Source organism: Epinephelus lanceolatus, chromosome 21, assembly GCF_041903045.1.
Source record: "Epinephelus lanceolatus isolate andai-2023 chromosome 21, ASM4190304v1, whole genome shotgun sequence".
In the NCBI taxonomy this organism is placed as follows: domain Eukaryota; kingdom Metazoa; phylum Chordata; class Actinopteri; order Perciformes; family Serranidae; genus Epinephelus; species Epinephelus lanceolatus.
Window position 1 is genome coordinate 1,632,501 of NC_135754.1, and position 24,516 is coordinate 1,657,016.

Genomic DNA, 24,516 nt, shown 5'->3' on the forward strand with positions numbered 1-24,516 from the left:
GTTGGCAAGGTAACGTTAGATACATGGAGGAGGAGACCAAGTGTAACAAGTGTAACGTATACATATACATATATATATATATATATATATATATATATATATATATATATATATATATATATATATATATTTATATAATTTCAATTTGTAATATTAATAATTTATTAATAAGCTTGCTGGCAAAACGGCCCAACATTCGCAGGAAATCTGGCAGTGTAAAAGGGGCTAAAGTTTTCCTTTACGGAAAAAAATTGCAGTTGGAAAAAAAGGTAATAAATCACAATATATCGCATTATATTTTATTGCAATACATTTCATATCATAGTAGAATCGTATCATAACCTAAGTATTGTGATAATATCGTATCATGGGTCCTCTAGTGATTCACGCCTCTAAAAATTATCCCAATAGATAAATAGCACAACAGGTAAATTTACGGTTAACTATCCCTTTCAGACACATTTGAAGAACACGGCCCAAGTAGAGACAGGATAGTCACGGTTTGACAGGCTGACCTGGTTCTTTCTGTGGCTCAGTAGCTGAAGAGATTTTGACTCTAGAATACACTGGCCTGGGATTAGACCTAATGTAGCACCCTCAGTACAATATCTAGCCTTACCTGACCCATATTACACATTAACACTCTGCACATGACCAAAGCCAGTAAGAGACTATCTGCTAACAGCAGGCTGGGCTGGTCAACACGCACACTGCACAGTTACTCAGTACCCTATGAACTGGGTCTGCCCCACCGCTGCCTCATGCTGTACTGGACATAATTCCAAACAATATTCAACAAGGATGACTGTCTGCATGTTCTCTTAAGTCATCCCTTACAGCATTCTGAACAGCATTGCTATTCTGGATAATAGACTGCTTAGCTCATCCAGCAGCACCACACAACAAGACCTGACATGATCCTTTTCCTCTACATGAAGAGGACAAACTTGTTCCTGGTTTGTAGAGAGGCCTTGTTCTGCCTGACATGAGAGGACACAGGTGCACTGCATGACACAGTTGAGCAGCTAAAATCCAGTCATGCTCTGTGACGTATAAAAATGATTCATCATCAGATCTCAACCCAGTTGAACACCTATGGGAGATTTTTGACTGATGTCATACAGCACTCTCCACAATAATCATCAAAGCACCAGCTGAGGGGTTATCTCCAGTAGAGCTCCACAGATCTGGAGGACCAATGCCAAGGTGTAGTGAAGCTGATGTGGCCTAATAGCTTACTTAAGACACTTTATGTCGGTTTTCCTTTAATTTGTCTTGCATCAGTAACTTACTTTGTTAGTTCTGATGCTTTGCTGTTTAATTTGTGATCAACATTTTCTAATCAGTTTATATGACATCTGAGCCTCACAGACAAGCCAAGTTGATCATGTGGTTGGAAAGGAAGATGGTTGCCTGTCAGTGTCCTTTCATAATCAGCCCTCTCCACCACACACTCAGCAAATTCCTCAACCATATGTAGAAGTCAGCAAACTACACTGAATTTATTCTTGCTTTTATGTACCCATTTTCCTTAACTTAAGTTTAACTTAACCATGTTGTAGTCACCAGTCAGTCACTACACAAGACGGAATATTAGATACTTATTCATCTCAGTACAATACCCTTCATATGGCCCTACAGTAACTCACAGCAAGTAACAGCCCCCTTCAAATCAGAAGAAGGAAACAATGAGTTCACAATCAGGGCATGAAGAATGAATCTGCCATTCCCTCTCATTTCAATTTGTGCATCAAAGATTTAGGATGGCTGGTGGCCTCACTGACCTGCAAGTCATCACACTGGCAAAAGGCCTTCCTGTAAGGATAGTAAGGGACCGTTTGTTACTTATGAGGGAGGAGGGGGTGATGCAAAAAATGTGGTGGCATGTCAAATAATTTTTAAGCACTGAAGAGTTACTTGTGTTTTTATCTTGGCTTGGGGAAGGGGCATACACATTTGCATTTTGCATTTTGCATTTCTTTTACCGCAGATTTTCATTCAAAATTTGGCCAAAAATAAACAACTTGCAGAAACAAACCAGCATGCATGACAAGGGTTGCAACAGTATGAGATTTTCACAATATGATAACCATCTTAGAAAATATCACACTATCATGGTATTACAGAACTATTGTTTTTATCCGTTACAATGACCCTTAAAGAAATGAAAAATGGCTTCTTTTTTTAGCAAACCCTTTACTACTATAGTTTAAAGTTGAAACATTTTTTATTAATATAAGTATGTCTAAAGAGTCTCCCTTTTATAAGTAACTTAAGATTCTCTGTTCAGTTTCACTTTTTTGCAATACCTTAGAAGAGCAATGTAAACAGTATGATGTGTTTATGGTATAAAAAGAGCAACGTAAACAGTATGATACTGTTTACGTTGCTCTTTTTATACCACAGTACACCTTGAAACAGGTATATCACTGCAACTCTGTGCACAATATGAGTGAAAACCTGAGGCAGTATCAACTCCAGGATTTCGTCTTTAGCTGCAAACTTTTAACCCTCAATCATCAAAGGGTATTATAAAAAAATAAAAAATCTATAGCAAATTTATGGTGTAGAAAGGGTCACACATTTTACACCTCAAAAAGGCTCAAGGAAAAATATTTGTAGCTTCTAGGAGGGTCAAAATAAATAATAATAAAAAATAATAATTACAAAAGGAAGTCACATCCCATTCACCCCCCTCCTCTGATAAGTAAAAAACGGTCCCTAATCATGGCTTATCATCAGTACAGTGCAGCCTACCAGTGCAGCATCTGACATCCACATCCTCGTATTTTAATTACAGTACAATATTACAGAAGTGCGTTGAGGCAAAAATCTTCGGGTTATTTGTGTGTGTGTGTGTGTGTGTGCGTGTGTGTGTGTGTGTGTGTGTGTGGCAATTTATAGCGCTCTTCATTATCAAACACAACGCCTAACATTTTGAGAATATGTAACATCAGAACTGCTGTAAAATAATTTTGATAACCAACATCTTTATCTCCATCCAGAGACCACAGACAAACAACGGCAACCATTCTTATAAGTTACACGTCATGGAGGCTGCTGCCGATACGGGATGTAGCTAATGTAGTGCCGAATACAAGCGTAATTTAAGAAAAAAATGTTATATCATACTGTCAATTCAATTACTATTTACTTTTGGATATAACGCCGTCACAACCCGGTGTTATTAACAGCAATGACATGTAAAACAGGCAGATTTTTAGTGTTACCTATTGCTGATCTTCCGCACAAGAAATAAAGTCACACAAACTAGTGGTGACGACAACAGCTGCTAATAATTGTTAGCGAAAGAAGCTTACCTGTGTCGTCCAGGTGCTGTTCCTCTGACTGTGGGGAGGAATGCCTGCCTCTGAGCTTTCACTCTCGATACGGATAACGTTAGCCTCCGTGTATCTTTGATGAATTTAAATGTCTCACATTGTGCCTAGCCACGCCACATGGCCTGACAGCTTGGCTTGGCCGTGCAGTCCAATGAGAGAAGAGGCAGGGCTCTCGGATCCAGCCAGTGATGGAGTAATTCGTTGAACGCCCGGTAGTCACAGAGAGAGAGAGAGACAAATAATGAGTCAGGGTTACTGGAGTTCAAGCTGATTCTCATCTCGGCCCCCACAGTCTGCCCCACCGCCCCGCCCCACAGGACGAGTTTTTTTCTTAGGGTGGCGACGGCACGGCCCGCCCTACTCTCCCTCTGATTGGCCAGTACTTGTTTAGTTCGTTGGTTGGATTGGTTAATTTAGGCATCAGGGGTTAAGAATGCCAAAATAAGCCAATCAAAAGCCGTTTAAGGCAAAGACGGTGGGCTCCCAGTTAAACAAAACCTACCTGCAAGCCACAGCTGCATCAGACGACGGATGACGTCAAAAGTAGCTTGAAGATGAAACCGAAGTGTGGCGGTTGCCACATGTGACAACATTTAAATCAAATCAAAATGTAACTGTGCAGCTCTCAAGGGCTATTCCTTTGCATAATGTGTCTATTCTAAAACTTTAAAGGTGGATTCTTTTGGAAAGCATCCGACTTGTAATTCTCGGGTGCCATGATGGTATCGAGAAACATTGCACGGAAGCAATGATCAGGTAGAAACTTCATACTTTCCGTCTTGCGATGTGGGCGTCAATCTAGCAAGAGACACCACCGCGTCCATGAAGCTGTATGGGCAAGGCGTTGCGCTGGGCCAACTGCTCACATCAGCATGCTAATGTTAATAACTGTTCTTTATTGAGGGTGTGACTCTTTTTTGTCTTATTTTGCTTTGTTTTGTTTGGGCGCCTTTTTTTACCCTCCAAGAAGCCACAAATATTTTCCTAAAGCCTCTCAGAGTGACTTAGAGTTATAGGATTTTTTAAACTTACCCTTTGATGTTTGAAAAGTTAAAAGATTAGAGCTGAAGATGAAATCCTGGAGTTGAAAGAAGCCTCGTCTTGCATGCTGGTTAGTTCGTGCAAGTGGTTTATTTTTGGCCAAATTTTCAATGCCATAAAGTGATTTTGATGAAATATCACTGCACGTGATGTGTCCATGGACTGTCGGAAATATGAAAACCCAATGATAATTTCTGTTTTGCAGTTTCTGGCTGTGATAAATTATGTAATTTTGGCCACTAAAACATGACTTCTGGAAGGCATGTTTTCTTTGGTATAATAAAAACACAATACAACCATTTAAATTAAGCCCATCACCTGAGCCAAAATGAAAAAATATACATACTTCCCCAGTGTTTATTAAATTGACATGTTAAATGATTGGAATACACTGTTGGGAAAAATGAATAAGCTTTCTGTACAAAATTTGGTGCCATCCCTCCAAGATATTCAATGTTGTACTTAAGTAAAGTACTGTAACTTATTACATTTGATTAATTTTTGATGACTTTTCTAACAGATGTTTTAACTGGGCAGTAAAGCTGAAAAATGCTGGAAATACACTCTGCCAAAAGAAGCTGTTACACCAAATTCTGTGACCCATCAGAATCAGTGACCCAGCCCCTTTAGCCTGGCCCTAACCAAACAACAACTTAAAAAAGTAAGCACTTTTTTTAATGGAGTCTGGTACACGGTCAGAGCCTCTGGTTTTACCATGCATTCCAGCACAGCAAAAAGATGCAAAGGAACAGAGGGAATATTAAATTCTTCATATAAGCTTTTACCAAAAGGGGTATATTCAGATATTACCTCTTTGTAATCACCAACATTTTGAGTAATTGTAATTTATTTCATATTGTTTCTCAGTAACTGTAACAGATTAATTTCTTTTGTAATGTAATTAAGTAACTCCCTTACATGTAACTAGTTTCTCCCCAACACTGAGCAAAACCACTGTGAAACCACCAAGTCAATTGGACTATCATCATTCAATATATTGTCAGAAAATGCCCCCTCCTTACCTGTTAAGCTATCTGACGTCTCAGAAATCTGATTTCTCTTTATGGTGACTCTCTCCTCATACAGAAATAATGCTGCCACTCACAATCCACTCTTCGGTGATTCTGCACATGGGCTGTGAAGTATTTATATTAAACGTACCATGAAACAAAGTTCTATGAAACAACATGGGCTATAAATTCATTTGTATTAAACAATACATTTCCATAAAGCAAAGTATTTCTATAGTATTTTAAATTCAAATTTAATACATTATTTCATACATTATTAACAAATTTAATTTGTACACCAATGTGTTTGTCAGTCTATAAATAACATAGGGCTGCTTCTATGGACCCATCTGTTTCAGTATTGATCACAGGGTCAGTGTGCTCTGTTAAAGCTTATCTGGATACTACAGTAGGTCAGTAGGGAAGAAAAACTTCCCTGAGAACATCATGCTATCTGAAATTATGAACTCCAGTAACCCCAAGAAGTCACATGAGCTCTCCAGGTTACGTCATCATTTGGGACCCGCCTTTTAATCACCCTATCTCCGAACAGCACCCTCCCCTCTCTTGTGATTGGATGAAGCCTCATACCCTGCTTTGTGATTGGCCGACTGACATATCATTCAGAATACTGTGGTGTGCCAGTTGCTTGTGCCGATGATGGTCTTTATGTCCACGTTAAGACATGTTCATGTATATCATCAATCAATCAATCAATTTTATTTATAAAGCCCAATATCACAAATCACAATTTGCCTCACAGGGCTTTACAGCATACGACATCCCTCATGTAATGTTCATGTATGAAGTTATGAAATGTTCATGTATGAACATGACAAAGATTCATAGCCTGCTTTGTGAGGCTGAGAAGAAAAGGCAGAGAAATGTTTCAGAGTTTATTCATATCTATGATGCAGGCCCAAAGTGTTCAATATAATATATGATATGATATGATATGATATAATTGCTGATTGATGTGAACATAAAGCACATATTTATTGTGTGTTCTGCATAATGAGTTACACTGGTTGCTTCAAAAATATTTTTATTAAAGTAAGAACATATTTATAACAGAGCATAAGTCATTACCCAAACATTACAAAATAAAATGGTATCTAATCATGCTGTTTAGCAAATAATTATCTGTTGCTGTTAAGCAACCCATGAAAAAAAGGCGAGTTTACTACAATGTAATAATACATACATATTCCAAAATGTAATGCAGATTATTGAGTTTGGGTGTTATGGAAAAATTGAATTGAATTGAATTTCCCCTCAGGGGGATTAATAAAGTATATAAAAAGAAAGAAGGTCCAATTAAAAACCTTCCTTTGGTTAGACGCTCCCTTTCACACTCCATGCCGCTGTAATGAAGGCTTGCTGTTATGAATTTTTGACGGCAATAATCCTAATGACAGCCCTGTGACCTAATAAGGGTTATTTGACTTGACTTGACAAAGGCTGATCAGGACTCACATAAGCAGTGTACTGACAGTATGTCAGACTTTAACATTGTAGTTTCTGATCTTGCACCTTCTGCCTGTGGATCCAGGTCTGCTGGTCCTGGCAGTGTTTGATGGTGTTTTAGAGGGGTTCCTCTTCTGCTGGACCTCCGTTGGGAACTGGCTATGAATGGGAGCTTTTATACCATGCACTGTCATTTGGACTTCAGCACCACCGGACTCAGCCACCTCCCTCCTGCTCAGCTCAGCCTCGCCTTTAGATGCAGAGAAGAGAGATGCAATTTATAATGGATGTTATAGATAAAAACATTTTCCTTTGCTGGCATATTAAACAAAGTTTAGGTTCCAATTTGTAGGTGTCTGAGTGGGGATTTTTGGGGGAACTATGTCCATCCATCCATCCATCCATCCATCTTTTTTTATCCCCTTATCTGGGGCCAGGTTGCAGGGGCAGCAGGCTGAGCAAAGCCTCAAGTCGTTCCTCTTCCCAGCACTTCACAGAACACCTGTAAGGAGAGGTGCCCAGGAGACATCCTGATCAGATGCCTAAACCACCTAAACTGGCTCTTTTTGATGTAATTGAATTTCTTCGCTTGGGATAGTAACTCCCACCCAACTCAGAGAGGGCAATCCACCATTTTTCAGCACGAGAACCATGGCCTCAGACATGGAGGTGCTGACTCTCAACCCGACTGCTTCACACTCAGCTGCAAACTGCCCCTGTATGTGCCTAAGGTCATGGTGTGATGAAGCAAATAAAACTATTTTATCTGCCATGAGCAGCGATGCAATTCTAAGGTCCCCAAACCGGATCTCTTCCTCCCTCCGGCTGCGCCTTCAGATCCTGTCCATGAATGTCACAAACAGAATCTGTAACAAGGGACAACCCTGGAGGAGGCCAACGTCCACTGAAAACATGTTTGACTTAACACTGAGTATATGGACATAACTCTCACTTTGGATGTACAGGGACCAGATGGCTCATATCAACGACCCTGGTACCCTGTATTCCCACAGTACAGCACATAAGACTTCCTGGGGGATGTGGTTGTAAGCTATCTCCAAGTTCACAAAACTCATGTAGACTGGATGGGCAAACTCCTACAACCCCTCCAGCGGCCCTGCAAGAGTAACGAGCTGGTCCACTGTTCCATGGCCAGGAATAGTTACTGTTGTAAGAAATGGAACAATGAGATTAAATAAAGGTGAAAATTTGCCCGGATGCATCTAAGCCAACATAATTTTATTTGTTAGTAGATTTCAATGAAAGTTGGAGGGAAATTAGGGCACAGGCCATGAACAAGTCATTCATTTTCATGCAGATGTGAATGCAGGGGAGAACCAAGGACTGATTTTAAATACTTTTCTCATTAATTGCTGCACTTGAATAAAAAGTCCAGCACATAAACCCATTGTTGCCTATCCCTTTTGTATTTTGATGCAAATAAAGATACAGTATATAAATGGTAAATGTCTACATTTGTATCCAAAGCATTTTACAAGGATTTTGCTGCTCACTCACCCATTCACACACCAATGGCTACCACACAAGGTGCTGGCCAGACCATCAAGCGCTATCTGAGGTTCAGTATATTGCCAAGGAACACTTCAACATGTGGACAGAAGGAGGTGGAGATCGAACCACCGACACTGTGATGAGTGGACGACCCACTCCTCCTCTTGAACCATAGCCGTCCCTCATCTAGAAACAGATTTAACATTCCTCTTGCTCAGTTTGCACATTGCAACAGTACAGTATCTCCTTGTACATAATGAAATGAGAGGAACATAATCTAATCTTTACTCATACAACTGTTTAACATCTGCAATAAACTCTTTGACCCAGTCAGTGCAGCTATCATAAGTGTACTGAAACCTTGTGCCAGGTTTGTCTGGTTTCTCAATAAGTAGATGGTATGATACTGATCACTGCGTCTGAGCCTGATCTGGCAGCTGCTCTGATTGAGAAACTGTTCCCTGGAGAGCTGATAGAGACTACAGCCACAGATTGGGTAACATCCCTCCCTCCATCTGTCCTTCACTGATCCAACCACTGCAACAGTGTTCATACTGGACAGAGAGGTTGGGTATTCTGATAAAGTGATATTCTGTGGATGTACTGTCCTTAACACAGAAGACTATGCCAAGTCATTCGATGAATTACAGATTGCTGACACACTTATTAAATCCTTGTTCACACAAATATTTATTTATGATTCTGTATATCCAGCCTGAGACATTTGAAATAAGCAGCTGTTTAAAGGTCAACCACCTGTAGGGGATTCCAAACATCCAAACATACATGGAGCAGAAAAAGGCTGAATCCACATGTCCACTCACCTGACTTGTAAACAGAGACCTCGGAGATTCTGGTGATACATGCCATGACATGCTACCATCCAAAAATAAAGCCTGAGAGGTCTCATGGCTGCAAGGAATACAATGCACTATGATACAGGGTCTCAGTTCACATGAATATGAATTCAAACTGTTAACCTTTGATCCATCAAAGGTCTGAGAAGGTCTAAGAATCTGAAGGATTCTTAACCATACTAATTCTGTTAATTTATGCAAGATATATGCAGAATCTGATGCTTTACAGAGATAGTGAACATACTCAGTAGAACATCCCACAGTAGAACATTGTTAATATTATATGCATACCCTCAGCAGAGGATTCTCACATTTTAGGTACTCATTTTTTTCTTTGCTGAATACCAACTGTTGCCTCTCTACCTCTTTTAACCATAATAATCAAATATGACTTAAGGCCTGAAAAAAAGCTTAGACAGCTCATAAATTATATTTGACTTTCCTCCATTACATAAAAAATAGCATATATTGTAATACCTTGCTTATAGACAAAAAGTGGCTCCTACTTGACAAATACAACATGCAAATGTTATAAGCATAAGCCTTTGACATTTTACATTGCATAAATTAAACTAGCAGCTAGCAGAGTTTTTCTCTACATAAAAAGCAGCATAAATCACACACAGGACTTAAATGATATTTTGTGGGGGCTTTATTGTCTTCACAATTTGTTGTTTCTTATCTATGAAATAAATGTAAATAAAAGCTTTGTTTCAACTGAGGGAAATGGTTTTCAGCTTACACAAATAGAGTTCCCCAGGGATGAGTCTTAAAACCCATAAATGAGTTAGCATTTTACCACTCCTGGTTCCCTTGTCTCAAAGTCAATGTTTTTTTGAATGGGTTTTTGGTTAGATGTCTGAAATAAGGTCTGTGGTTAATCCAAGCTGAGGAGACTCGCATTTTGTTTTACACCATAAAAAAGTCAGTAAATAACCCACTGTGAATTTTGAAGCTTTTATATGTCTTAAAAAAGGTGGTTCCTAACAAGTGGCTGAATGAAACTTCATAACCATAAGAATCTTCTTCTTGAACTTGTTCCATTCAGGATTCTTGGAACCTCGGTGCTATCTAATGAACCAGCCTGTGTTTCCACCAGTTTTGATCAGAACCATTTTAATCAAGGATGTGTTATCAACAGAGTACATTGCACAATGGAAGTAAATAGTAGTAGCAAGACAGCAGATTGCACTGGTTACCTGTTAGTTTTTGTTCTGTTATTATACATATTTGTTCTTATGCAAAAACAAACATGGACGAACTATTAATGAGACCACTGCATGCTCTTTTTTCCTATGATTTCTCACTTAACATCCCCACTGTTACCCTCTCTATCCTGTCTTTCCAACCTGTAGAATATAACGCCTACTGATGTCATTACAGTTCAGACTCCAAGTTAAGAGAAACCAATTTTTTTGTTTCCAGCTGAGAACCATTTTTTTGGTATCCCAACCTATTTATTTTTGTTTGAAATGGCCTGAATGGTTCAAGATTAGGTGTAGGAACTGGAAAAGGGCTATGAGAAGTGACTGTTTAGCCCCAAGACATTTGTGGAGAATCATTTTCAACTTTTTGGGGGGGACCCTGGGAGTTTAGGTGAGCACATGGGCTGCTCAAAACATGTCTGGTGTCCTATCGTCCAGTGAGTTTACTAGGATACGATTATAAAATCCTCACCAAAGCCCTAGCTATTCGGCTGGAGTCTGTTATGCCTACAATAATTCATACAGATCAGTCAGGCTTTATCACAGGTAGACAATCATTTGGCAATTTGCAGCAGTTATTTAACATTCTTTATACCTTCAAGACAAACAAGACACCAGAAGCAATTATATCTTTAGATGCCCACAAAGCTTTTGACCGTATAGAATATGAATATCTTTTTTCAGCTATGGAAGCCTTTGGATTTGGCCCTTCATTCATTACCTGGATACAAGTGCTATACTCGGCACCACAGGCAGCTGTCTATACAAACAAAACAATATCCCGATATTTCTCCTTACACAGGGGGACTCGGCAGGGCTGTCCTTTGAGTCCCCTACTCTTCGATATCGCCATAGAGCCCTTAGCCATCTCCCCCAGGACCAACACCAGTATGATAGGCATACGCAGAGGAGGACAGATACATGAACTGGCTTGGTACGCAGATGACCTTATACTCCTTATAGCGGAGCCATGTACTTCTATCCCCAGCATTTTAGATACAATCTCAAACTTTGGTGATATCTCAGGATATAAGATCAATTTTACAAAGAACCGACTCTTCCCAATTAATCAGGCAGCTTTAGACTTAAATTATGATATATACCCTTTTAAGGTTGTTCGTGATTCTTTCACTTATCTTGGTGTGTGTGTGACTCGGGAATACAAGGACTTGTTTAAATTTAACTTTAAAGCAGCTCTAGAGAAAGCTAAACAGGATCTGGCTCGGTGGTCAAATTTACCCCTATCCTTAGCAGATAGGATCAATTCTATTAAAATGGTAATCATGCCTAGATTTTTATATCTCTTCCAAACAGTGCCAGTCTTCATTCCAAAATCTTTTTTTAAGGATTTAGATAGACATATTTCTTCATATGTCTGGAACAAAACAACTAGAAGTGCACAAGAGAGACAGAGGTCTTGCTTTACCCAATTTTCTTTTTTATTATTGGGCTACTAATATCCACAAAATAACCTTTTGGGTGTCTACATTTAGAACGGGGGACGGCCCTATGTGGTCCCTAATGGAAGACCTCTCATGTCAACCGATGTCTCCAGTGGCACTAGTGTGTGCCCCTCTTCCTCTGAGCAAACATTATTTCACAAATAACCCGATTGTAAAAGGCTCACTGAGGATATGGACACAGTTTAGACTTCACTTTCAACACAAAGATGCCATTGCACACATGCCTATTATTTCAAATCCGTTGTTTCCTCCATCAGTCATAGACTCAGCGTTTCGTATATGGTTTCTGACAAATTTGAAATCTGTAGGTGATCTCTTTCATAATAATGTGTTTGCCTCCTTTGAGCATTTAGTGTCAATATACAATATCCCTCGGCTGCATCACTTCAGGTATCTCCAAATCCGAGATTTCATTCACCGGAACTTCTCCTCTTTTCCACCCCCCCCCCCCCACCTTTGGATGGTAGCGATGCCTTGATATTAACCCATATCTAAGAGGACATATTTCTAGACTGTATGACATTATTCAAGACATGGGGAAACTCCCTCTCGACCACCTAAAGGGTTCCTGGGAGGAGGAATTCAGAGGTGAGATATCTGATGAGTCCTGGCACTCTGCAATTACGATGATTCACTCTTCCTCTGTTTGTATTCGCCATGGCCTAATACAGTTTAAAATCTTTCACCGTCTACACTTATGTAGAAATAGACTCACCAAACTGTATCCAAATGTAGACCCAACATGTGTGAGATGCCATCAGGCACCTGCCACACTTTTCCACATTTTGGTCATGCCCAGCACTGGCATTATTCTGGACCTCCATTTTTAAAACATTCTGTCATATGTGTGGAAAAGTTATTAACCCGGACCCCATTACTGGCATTTTTGGAACTGCCCCAGAAAGAGTAACATTTCCAAATTCTCAGTCAGAGGCTATAGCCTTCTCTTCCCTCCTAGCTCGACGCCTCATCCTTCTCAAGTGGAAGGCGACTACACCTCCATCTCACACACATTGGGTTAAGAGTGTTATGTCCCACCTTAAGCTGGAGAAGTTTAAGTTTACCATATGTGGCTCCGCCTCAGAAATTCTTTAAGATGTGGCAACCATTCCTGGATTACTTTGAGAAAGAATTGCCCTTTAGCAATTTAGGATAGCTCCTGACCCCCCACCCCTACCTGAGACCTTTTAAGTTATTTTATATTTTATGGGACTCATTTTTTAAAATTTATTTATTTATTTATCTTTATTCATTTTTATTATTATTATTGTTATTATTATTATTTTTTTATTTATGTATTTATTTTAATTAATTAATTTTCTCCTTTTACTGTGTGTGTGTGTGTGTGTGTGTGTGTTAATATGTAATACTGTAACAATAATACTGAAGGTCATGTCATTATTGTCTGTATTGTGTTTATTGTGGTCTTTTGTTATGGAAACTCCAAATAAAAACAGTTCAAATAAAACATGTCTGGTGTAAACATCCTGTTTTTCCAGACCTGATAGAAGGACAAATGCTGACTCATGATAAACAAGGTCCAAATAAAACCTATTTAAAGAAGTTAGTGGTCGTCAAGCCCTAGTCATTCTGGTGTGGCTGGTTACCTTCTGAGAAAATCGACAGACTGGCTCCATGGTCCAGTACGTCCCACAGCTCCTTTAAGGACTGCTGTGACTCCTCTGATGACAGATGAGACATGGACAGACCTGAGTTGGGCTGCAGCCCCACGTCCATGGAGCTCTGTGATTGGCTGAGCTTGTTCTCTTTGTTCTTGGAGCTCTTGAGAAAAAAGAGCAGTAGAATAAGTTAATTTTCAGATGTTGCACTTACAGGGTGTTGAAAAATCTGGACTCACGGAGACAGCAAAATGTAAACTGATAAATGAAAAGTACAGTTTCTGTATCTTGTATAATAATAATAATAATAATAATAATAATAATAATAATAATACATTTTATTTAAAAAGCGCTTTTCAAAGTTCTCAAAGTCACTTTACAGAGACAGTTCAAACACATCAAAAAAACAATTTTCAGCAAAGACATCGAAGACAAAGAGGAATAGTAATGGGAGTGAAAAAACAAATAAAGTAAAGTAAATGAATAAAAGTAGCTAAACATTAAAAGCAGAACGGAACAGGTGAGTTTTGAGTAGTGATTTGAATGATGGGTGGTCAGTGCAGTCACGGATGAGTTTTGGGAGGGAATTCCAGAGGGTGGGGGCAGCAACGGAGAAGGCTCTGTCCCCCCAGGTTCTGTGCTTGGTCTTGGGGACGATGAGAAGGTTGGCATTGGAAGAGCGGAGGGTGAGTAGGAGGAGTCTGAAGTGGATGCGTTGTAGAACAGGGAGCCAGTGGAGGTTCTGAAGGACAGGGGTGATGTGGTCGCGGGAGCGGGTGTGAGTGAGGAGGTGGGCGGCAGAGTTTTGGATATATTGGAGTTTATTGAGGAGTTTGGAGGTTGTGCCATAAAGGATGCTATTGCAATAGTCAAGGCGGGATGTAATGAAGGCGTGGATCAGGGCTTCGGCAGCATTGCGAGAGAGTGAGGGGCGGAGGCGAGAAATGTTTTTAAGGTGAAAGAAGGCTGTTTTAGTGACTTGTTTGATGTGTTGGTCGAAAGAGAGGTTGCTGTCGAAGATGATACCAAGGTTGCGGCAGTGAGGGGAGGGGGACAGGGTGGAGTTGTTGATGGTGAGGTGGAAGTCTTTGGCTGTTTGGGTGAGGGAATTTGGACCAATTAGGATCATGTCTGATCTGTCACAGTTGAGTTTAAGAAAGTTTGCTTGCATCCAGGATACTTAAACTTTAAAGTACATTATAAATATGTGTATTTTAGAAATATGTATATTTTAGAATGAACTCAGATGCAGTTTTGCAGATATCCATTCAATATGAGGGGTGACTTGGGCAGCTGAGCTGCTATTGCGTATCAATATGAGCAATATTTACTGTGCTGTTACCTCAGGCCTCTCTGTGATTTTGAACCCTTTGCACCAGGGGTTGGCAGCCCCTTTTGTGGCAGAATCTGGGCTGTTTTTTCCAAGTAGAAGTTGTTCAGCAAAAGTGCCAGCCCTCTGCCTCAGTGCATATTGTAGCTCCTGAGGGCACAAAAAAAAAACAGCAAAATGAGTGGACCGTAGTCCCACACTGCTCTCTGGAGGGAGCACAGAGAAGTACACAACACCAGGATGTTTCAGAAAAATAAGATATACTTTATTAATCCCTGAGGGGAAATTCCTTTTTTCCACCCTGTTTTCATATAAACAAAGGCCCAAAATACACACACATGCAAAACAGGACCTATACATGCATTAAATAGAGAGATGTTGGAGTGAGGGGGCTGCCGATGGACAGGCGTCCCAAGCAGTTGGGTGTTCAGTGCTTTGCTGAAGGGCACCTTGGCAGTGCCCAGGAGGCAAACTGGCACCTCTCCAGCTACCAGTCCACACTCCATACTTGGTCCATATGGGGACTTGAACCGGTCACCCTCCAGTTCCCAAGCCAAGTCCCTACGGACTGAACTACTGCTGCCTCTGGGCTCTTTCACACAGTGTTCTCAGTGGCTGTATTTTGTTTATTCGATCTAAGTGTGTTTCCCCATGACACATGGTCACCAGCTACTTTTTTTTTCACCAGCTACTTTTTTTTTCACCCACCTGAGCTCCATCTGGGTCTGGGTTAACATGTTTCTTTGAAAGGCAACATCTCTCCCACAGTAACGACTGCAATTCCATTAAGAATGCTTCCATTTCTGAATGGGACTGTCACAGTTTTGAAAAAGAATAGTTCAACATTTTGTTAAACTTTCACGAGTTTTGGGGCGTCGGTGGCTTGGTGGTAGAGCAGGAGCCCCATGTACAAGGCTGTTGCCGCAGCAGCCCGGGTTCGACTCCAGCCTGTGGCCCTTTGCTGCATGTCACTCCCTCTCTCTCTCCCCCTTTCATACTTGTCTGTTCTATCAAATAAAGGCTTAAAAATGCCCCAAAAAATCTTTAAACTTTCACTAATTTTGCTAAGAGTGAGATGATACATGATTGATAAGAGTCTCATGTCTGGAAGCAGGGGGCCACAGCTAACCTGGCTCTGTCCACCTCCCAATAGTAACACCAAAGCTCACAGATGATCATGTTGCATTGCATTTGTTTTACTCATGCAGAGACCTAAATGTCAAAATCATACACTGCTGTGTTGGGGGAGTCGTGTACTGTAACTATGTCTTTTTTTTTTAAAGGACAAGTAACTTTAATTTTTTACTTAAGTACAGTAGTTGAGTGAATGTACTTAGTTGTATTCCACCAGACATGAATTTTTTTTTTCACTAAGTGATGTAGGCACAAAACAAGTAAAAGACACAACAGGGACAACACTATGTGTAAGACAAGACAGGTGTAGAAAACAATTTACACAAAAGACAACCATAGGCATATTGGCATATTGGTACAATGAATATTTATGGTGTTGAATGCCATTTTTTGTTTGTGTGTGTGTTCATGAAGTTGATGAAGCAGTAAAAAGGGGAAATGAGGAACAGAGGAATAGGCGAAAGGGAAAGAGTCAAGGGTATAAATGTCATGACCTGTCAAATTTCCATCTGTATCAGGCTCCACAACACCCCCTGAGGGTTATCCCTGGCTTATTAACCATAATCCCCATATTATTGACTGGTCCACAGGCAAGGTCATAGCCTGGGGAGCAGACTGCAAGCATCGCTGTTTCCCAGACAGTCTCACACCACCTGCTCCTGCTGCTGCTCCTGCGTCTGTCAGTTCTGGACCCCTTGCTTCAGAAGCTGATTTTCCAGACCTCTCTAAGGTTCCTGGGGTTCCAAGGAGGTTTCAACAAGGCCAAGGCTACCTCTCTTCCTCCTCACTGCCAATATGACTACATTCTGCCGGGTACCTCTCCTCCCATGGGATGCCTGTATTCCCTTTCAGTTCCTGAGATACAGGTGATGAAGGAGTCCATAGATTCGGCCTGGGCTGCAGGAATCATTTGCCCATCCTGGCACCGGATTCTTTTCAGTGGACAAGAAGGACAAGTCTGTCAGGCCTTGCACTGACTACAGAAGCCTGAATGAAATCATCGTAAAAAACAGGTACCCCCTCCCTTTAATCTCTTCTGGTTCTGAACTATTAAAAATTGCTGAAGTGATTACTAAGCTTGATCTACGTAACACTTGTCATCTAATCAGAATAAGGGAGGGGGGTGAGTGGAAGACTGCCTTTAACCCTCCTAGTGGACTTTATGAGTGTCTCGTCATGCCTTTTGGACCTAGTAATGCTCCAGCTGTGTTTAAGGCCCTCATGAATGACTCTTCAGAGGCTCCTGGACAACCAACTGTTTGTAAAGGCAGAGAAATGTGAGTTTCATGTTTCTACAATCTCCTTTCTGGGATTCATCATCTCAGAAGGGGAAGTGAGAATGGCTCCTGAGAAGATTACGGCTGTGGGAAGTGGGCCTTCCTGCCAGAAGGAGGTTCAGCGTTTCCTGGGGTTGCTAATATTTATCGGAAATTCATTAGAAACTTCAGTGCTATTGCTGACCCATTGCATGCTCTAACCTCTTCCCGTTCTCAGTTCTCTTAGAATTCACAGGCCGAGGCAGCCTTCCTGCAGCTGAAGAGGAGCTTCACTACGGCACCTATCCTCATCCTGCCGGACCCCTCCCTGCAGTTTGTCGTGGAGGTTGATGCCTTGGACCTGCCTTGGATCGGTGCCATCCTTTCTCAGGGGTCAGTAAAAGACAACAAGTTACAACCCTCTGATTTTCTCTCCAAGAAACTGTTGTCTGCAGAGAGGAATTATGATGTCGGGTACCATGAGCTTTTGGCCATAAAGGTGGCAATTGAGGAATGGAGACACTGGTTGGAGAGGGCTGAGCAGCCATTCTTGGTTTGGATGCATCATAGAAGCTAATCAGAGATGTCAGATTCCGGACTGGGCACCCCCGAAGTAGCTGTTTGTCCCTCCTGTGCTCCTTTCCCAGGTTTTCCACTGGGCTCACTCTTCTTTTCTCTCCTGCCATCCTGGAGTCTGTAGTACAGTCTTCGTCAGCCGCCAATGGTTTTGGTGGCTTGGAAAGATGTGACAGAGTATGTGGCCGCCACCCCAGTGTTCTCCAGAAATAAGAACTCCCAGAGGCCTAACTCTGGTCTCCTGCACCCACTACCTGTGCCCCAGTGCCCCATGTCAGACATCTCACTTGATTTTGTCATCTTGTCATGCTCATTTGTCATTCCTGTGTTTCCTGTTTATTTTGGTAACCACTGTCTCATCTCATTTCAGATCCCATGTCCTGTCAAGTGTCCCTCCTTTGTGATTCCTTGCCACACCCTAATTTGTGTCACCTGTGTCTCAATGTGTTCACCTGTGTCTCATTGTCTCCCTTGTCTTAGTTTAAGTCCCTGTCTTCCCTTTGTTTGTTGCTAGATCATCTTTACCCTTGAGTAAGAATTCTAGCTTTTCCCTAGCTTTCCCCTCTGTGTGTGTGTTTTAGATGTTTTTTGCTTGTGACCACCTTTTTTGCCTGTTGTTTTTTGGAACTTAAAAGGTGAGACCTTCCCCACTTCGTCTCCATATATGACAAGGGGTGCTGGATCTGCTCTGTCCTTTCAAAAGTCGAACACCATCTCTTTTGTTTTTCCAGTGTTGAGTGCCAGGTTGTTCTTTCTGCACCACTCAGAGAGTCTCTGGACCTCATCCCTGTGCTGACTCATCTGCCCCGGTTATGAGCCCCACAACAAATTTGATGATGGTGTTGGAGGAGTGGGTGTCCAGGGTAAAAAGGAGTGGGCTCAGCAGTGCTGAGTGTGATGGCGGAAGAGCAGTGGGGGCCGATTTTGACAGTTTCTGGTCAGTTTGTGAGAAAGTCCCTTACCCAGGCACAGGTAGATGAGGGGAAATCCAGGCAGTGCAGCTTGACCACCAGGAGGTCAGGAATGATCGCGTTGAATGCTGAGCTGTGGTCTATAAAGAGCATTCTCACATAGGTCCCTGGATGCTCCAGGTGGCTCAGTGCAGTGTGGAGGGCTGCGGTGATGGCATCTTCAGTTGACCTGTTGGCCCTATAGGCAAACTGATGAGGGTTGAAGCTGGGAGTGAGGTGGGCTTTGATGTGTTGTGCCACCAGTTTTTCGAAGCACTTCATAAACAACCGACGTGAGGGCTATGGGTCTGTAGTCATTTAGACTGCTGACAGCCGTCTTTTTGGGGATGGGGATGATGAAAGCAGATTTTAGGCAGGATGGGACGGTGGCTTGTGCTAGGGAGAGGTTGAATAGCCTTGTGGAGAGGGAGCTCAGAGGAGAGAGGGAGGGGCCTGTGATCACGAGAGCCCATGAGACCAGTGCGAGAAGCCCTGCTGCTAGACTTCACACAAAACTTCAACTTTTTCCTACTAAATAACTCCCCTTTTCTGCACTTCACATTCTGAATTATCACAACCACCCGACCTGGAAGACCTTGAGGAATACATCAACGAATGCTTTTACTGATTCTGCATCATGAGCGACACACAGCCAGACCATGACCAGGACTGCAACTCATCCACACCACAGAACAAAAGGCTCAGACCATCCGACTCCATTCATATCTCTCTGGACAAACCATGCTGTGCTGAGGTCAGTGATATCCTCACTTCCATAAACAACAATCCCTCAGGACTAGATGCACGCATAGGACTCATTGAAGTATTACATAAAGAATTCAAACATCTCTGTGAAAGTCTAGAATTCTGCCAGCACCAAACACTGACCATAGAAAACAAACTCCTCCACACCTCTGTCAACACGCTCACTACCCAGCTCAACTCCATCGCAAAACAAAACAAGGAATTGAAAGAAACCATTCTCAATTTACAGTCACGTAGCATGAGGGATAATCTTGTTTTTTCCGGCATCCCAGAACGCACACAGGACGACAACCCCGAACAGCTAATACAGGACTTCATGACCACTAACCTCAAAATCATTGTAAAAAACATCACATTACCTAAAACCCCCACAAACAAACGCCCCTGTCCGATTGTAGCAAAATTCGAACACTTCAAACAAAAACTACTGGTACAACATCACGGCAGACCCTGGCTATATTAACCCCCACATCATAATCACCCCATCCCCCTCACCATGAAAACGCAATAATATATAATATATAGATCATAGTACTCTGGTTTCACTGGGCACTGTAGCAGTTTATGACCTTGTGTTTTATGTGTTTCTCTATTATGTTCTCCTTTTCCCTTTTTTCCTGTTTTCTTTTGTTTTCGTTTCAGTCCCCTCATCCAGAGCATATACATACACATACACTCACCCATTACATTAGACCCACACGCACACACACTTACAGTCAGTCGTCAGTCATAACTTGGAACATCTGTGGGATTGGTGCGCAGGCGAAAAGACCCAAGGTACTCAACAACATAAGCAAAATACAAGCAGACATTTGCCTTCTACAAGAAACCCATACCTGATTCTTACTGTAGTGTAAATAGGTTCATTTTGTCTACTCAAATTAGATTCAGTGTAGAAAGTTTCTTTTTTTCAGACAATGGGCCTCATTCACAAATAGTGCGTACGCACAAATCTGTGCTTAAACTGTGCATACGATCGTTTGACGCACAAATGCGGGATTCATCAATATTTTTTACCCAAATTTGTTCTTACTCTGCAAACAAATTTAGAACTGCCTCAGACCATGCGTACGCACAAATGAGGAAGGCCGAACTGACTTAGAAAATGCAAACACATACCTTTTAAGTACATGCAGAGCCTATAAAACCACATTCATTAAAAAGAGATTTAATTAACATTTTTTAAAATCATTAATTTACTAATATATTGGCCAAATGTATTAAATAACCACGAAATTGACACACTTTCACCCTCATCATTGTGACAATTAAAATATTCAACGATAACAACAGTCCTAGTTTACAAAGGAATATATGAGAATGAACATTTCAAAATATAGGCCTAACAGTTTTGGCTTTCATTTAATTGTTTTGGCCTATAATGATCACCCACTCCCAACGATTTCTTGTGCCATGAAATTACGCATCTGTGGCCAAAGGCAATTGGTTAATTGGTAGCATGGTAAAGGGCATGCAGGGTATATAAACGATTCTGATTCACCTGTGCAAGTGTTAAGATGGCATATCTAGCCTTGCTAGAGGATATTGCAGCCCATGCCACAATAGCAGACCGGGCTGGGATTTCACAACCCTCCCTGAGCCGTGTCATCCCACGGGTATTAAATGGCATCCTAAGGCTATTGCCTGAATATATCAAATTCCCATATGATGAACATAATCAGACCGATGTGAAGAGGGGGTTCCATGGCATAGCTGGAATGCCAAATACAATTGGCGCAATAGACAGTACCCATGTGCGCATCAAAGCTCCATCGACTGACTCAATGCAAAACATGAACAGAAAAAACTATCACTCCATCAACGTGCAGATGATCTGTAATGCCGACTGCCATATCCTTAACGCTGTAGCCCGCTGGCCAGGAGGCACCCACGACTCATTTTTTTTGCAAAACAGTACAGTGGGAATGTGTTTGGAGGCAGGGGCTGTGAGAAGTGGATGGCTTGTTGGTGAGCATTTTTTGTTCTGGTCTTTTATTTCAATTGTTTTTAGTTAGTATTTTTAGTAAGTCTCTATTCCGTTAATGCTAAAATGTTATATTGTTTAAGTGACCGGGGATATGGCCTTAAAACATGGCTGATGACACCATACGCAAACCCTGAAACCCCTCAAGAGGTGCACTATAATAACATACATGCCCACACACGCGCTGTAATAGAGCGCAGTTTTGGCGTGCTTAAGGGCCGTTGGATGTGTTTGGATACAGCCGGTGGCAAACTACTTTAGCTATACCCTTGAGAAGGTGTGCAAGATCATCCTGGCATGCTGTATCCTCCACAATCTTGCAATGGCATTGCATTCCTGTAAGACCCGGCGCCATTGCTGTACGGTTTTATTAAACTAACTACCTTAATTTAATAACTCCCACCGTAAAGGGTGTGTTCTTAACTGATGAAACAGTGTCTCACTCAAGCTCGGACAACTCCATTGCTGTCTTCCATAAATTTTATTTTACACATGTATTAACACGTACACTATGCATGCTATGCTGACTAAACTAGCACCTGTACAGTAACCGTGTTGTTCGCCAAGTAATCAACTGAAACGACACAAATACAAAACAAAACGCAACATTAATGACACGGACATATTATCCACTATATAATCCGCATACATAAACATAATTGTGGTATTTAACACAGGTAGTAATCACTTTGTATCCACATCTCGTAACTCACCAGCTCAGCTTCACCAGTCAAACCAGTGATATGCGAACACATGAAGATCCGGCAGGTTAACACCTGCACAGGTGGAACCACATACGCATTACACCTATGTGGATAACTCCGCTCTATAATGTAATACAGAACAATATATGACCACACCATAAATAAAATAAATAAAATACCCCCGTACACATTTATATTGCACAAATAATTTAGGCTCTACAAAACACAGAAAAGATACAATAATTACCAAAATAAAATACAGGGGTGATGAATTGTAGGTGACCACTACTACCACAACAAATGTTAAAGTGGTGGAAAATACACTAAAATATTTGAAAATTTGGAGAATTCCACACAATCGCTTCTAACAAACTGTGAAATTTACTACTTCTCTGCTCGCGTAACCGTTTCCTTCATTCATGAACCAACTCTAGGCAAGCGGTTTCCTTATATGGAGAAATGGGGGCGTGGTAGTATGCTAATCACAAATTGCGAGCACGTGCCTGTCAATTTAGAATGATTCTGATTCACACACATATGCAAGGTGGTGAGAACAAAATTGGCCGGTGCGCAGGTGTCATGAATCCCACGGTGACATTTCCACACACATATTAGTGAATGAGGCCCAATGAGTTTTTAAGGAGATGTAGTTTACCTTGACATGTTTCGAGTGTCACTTCAGTCTTCTTCAGAAGCCTCATCTGACATGCGTCATGACGTGTCTTTATCAGCTGGTAGTATCCCGGAGGCGTGACCAGCCTGGCAAATCGGATTGCCAGGCCGGTCACGCCCCCCACCGCCCGGTGTTCTTTGAGTCCCAGGTGTGTGTGTCATGGACTGGGACAACGCAAAAATCATCGGATTGGAAAGCAACAAGTTCAAACGTTGGATCAAGGAGGCTATAGAGATCAGGAGGCAGGCCAGGGACACCATCAACCGGGATGAGGGGGCTTTCATGCTGTCACACACCTGGGACTCTCTCCTCCAAAGAACACCAGGTGGCGGGGGGCGTGACCGGCCTGGCAATCCGATTTGCCAGGCTGGTCACGCCTCCGGGATACTACCAGCTGATAAAGACACGTCATGACGCACGTCAGATGACGCTTCTGAAGACTTAAGTGACAGTCGAAACATGTCAAGGTAAACTACATCTCCTTAAAAACTCATTGTCTGGAAAAAAAGAAACTTTCTACACTGATTCTTACTGTCATAAATTAAAAAAAAAAACAATTTAATCACATTTTCTCTGCCCATTTCAACTCCAGACAAAGAGGGGTAGCAATACTAATACACAAGAACATATCATTCAGTCATAATAATACCACTGCAGATCGTGAAGGACGATTTTTTTTATATACATATATATATATATATCCGCGCTCCATATTTGGTCCGGACGGGGACTCGAACAGACAACCCTCCGGTTCCCATCCCAGGTCCCTATGGACTGAGCTACTGCCGCCCATCATTATCAATATCACAATATACAACAGCCCAATTACTATTGCATCCATCTATGGCCCAAACAATGACGACCCATCCTTCAACACAGTCATGAACCCATCACTCGACAGATCTAACAATTCAAACACCACACAGAACTGCCAAACCACAGAAACAATCAAACAGTTCATGAGCGATTTTGGCAGTAATTGCACAAATTCTCACCTTTTATATAAGTTCCCCAGGGCCCCTTACCCGCAGAACCCCCACAGCAAACAGGCGGCCTACCACCAGCATCCTTGTGCCTCACAGGCTCCCACACAGGCTCACCGGACTGGCTTTTATGAATGAGGACATATTCATCTGCCAGTTCCGCAGCTTCAGCCGCAGTTTTAACCTTACGCTCAGTAAGATGTGTAGCAACCTGACTGGGCAGAGAGTTCTTAAATTGTTCCAAGATGATCAAATCACACAAACTCTCAAAATCTTCAACATCAGAGGACATACACCAACGATTGAAAAGGGTAGTCAGCTCCCTCGCAAACTCCATATGCGACTGGTTAACCCTTTTTTCCCACGTCCTAAAACACTGGCAATAGGCTTCCGGGACTAACGCATATGCCTTTAGTACAGCAGCCTTGACTGACTTATAAGCTAGATTGTCATTACTTAACCCTTTGGGCCCTAGGCCTTTTTTGGGGTATTTTTACTGCCTTTACTTTTAAGCTCATATAACAGTCATTATAAAGGCTACATACACATGCTATATCTTGTTTTTTTTTTCAGGACAATCTGGACCTGTATTTTATATTCATTTTTATATCAATGAAAAAAACAAACAAATCTGTGTCACTAAATT

At 41.5% G+C, this 24,516-nt stretch overlaps 2 protein-coding genes across 10 annotated transcripts in view; both read right to left on the reverse strand.

Annotated features, from left to right (window-relative positions):
* fasn (fatty acid synthase) overlaps window positions 1-3,627 on the reverse strand; it is a 104,967-nt gene extending 101,340 nt beyond the window's left edge. Inside the window, exon 1 of one of the 2 annotated variants that reach the window (XM_033612145.2) lies at window positions 3,321-3,627. The gene's annotated coding sequence lies outside the window, so the exon portion shown is untranslated. The remainder of the gene's footprint in view (window positions 1-3,320) is intronic. The other variant, XM_078163409.1, reaches the window with a different exon arrangement.
* Window positions 3,628-6,420: 2,793 nt separating this feature from the next.
* Window positions 6,421-24,516, reverse strand: part of ccdc57 (coiled-coil domain containing 57) — a 142,335-nt gene continuing 124,239 nt past the window's right edge. For 6 of the 8 annotated variants that reach the window (XM_078163414.1, XM_078163413.1, XM_078163411.1 and 3 more), the window contains 3 exons: window positions 14,858-14,995; window positions 13,504-13,678; window positions 6,421-7,109 (listed from right to left, as the gene is read on the reverse strand). In XM_078163414.1, coding sequence (XP_078019540.1) covers window positions 6,892-7,109; window positions 13,504-13,678; window positions 14,858-14,995 — 531 coding nt within the window. In that variant the 3' untranslated portion in view covers window positions 6,421-6,891. Of the gene's footprint in view, window positions 7,110-8,377; window positions 8,558-13,503; window positions 13,679-14,857; window positions 14,996-24,516 lie in introns of all 8 variants that reach the window. The other 2 variants (XR_013488400.1, XM_078163415.1) reach the window with 2 other exon arrangements.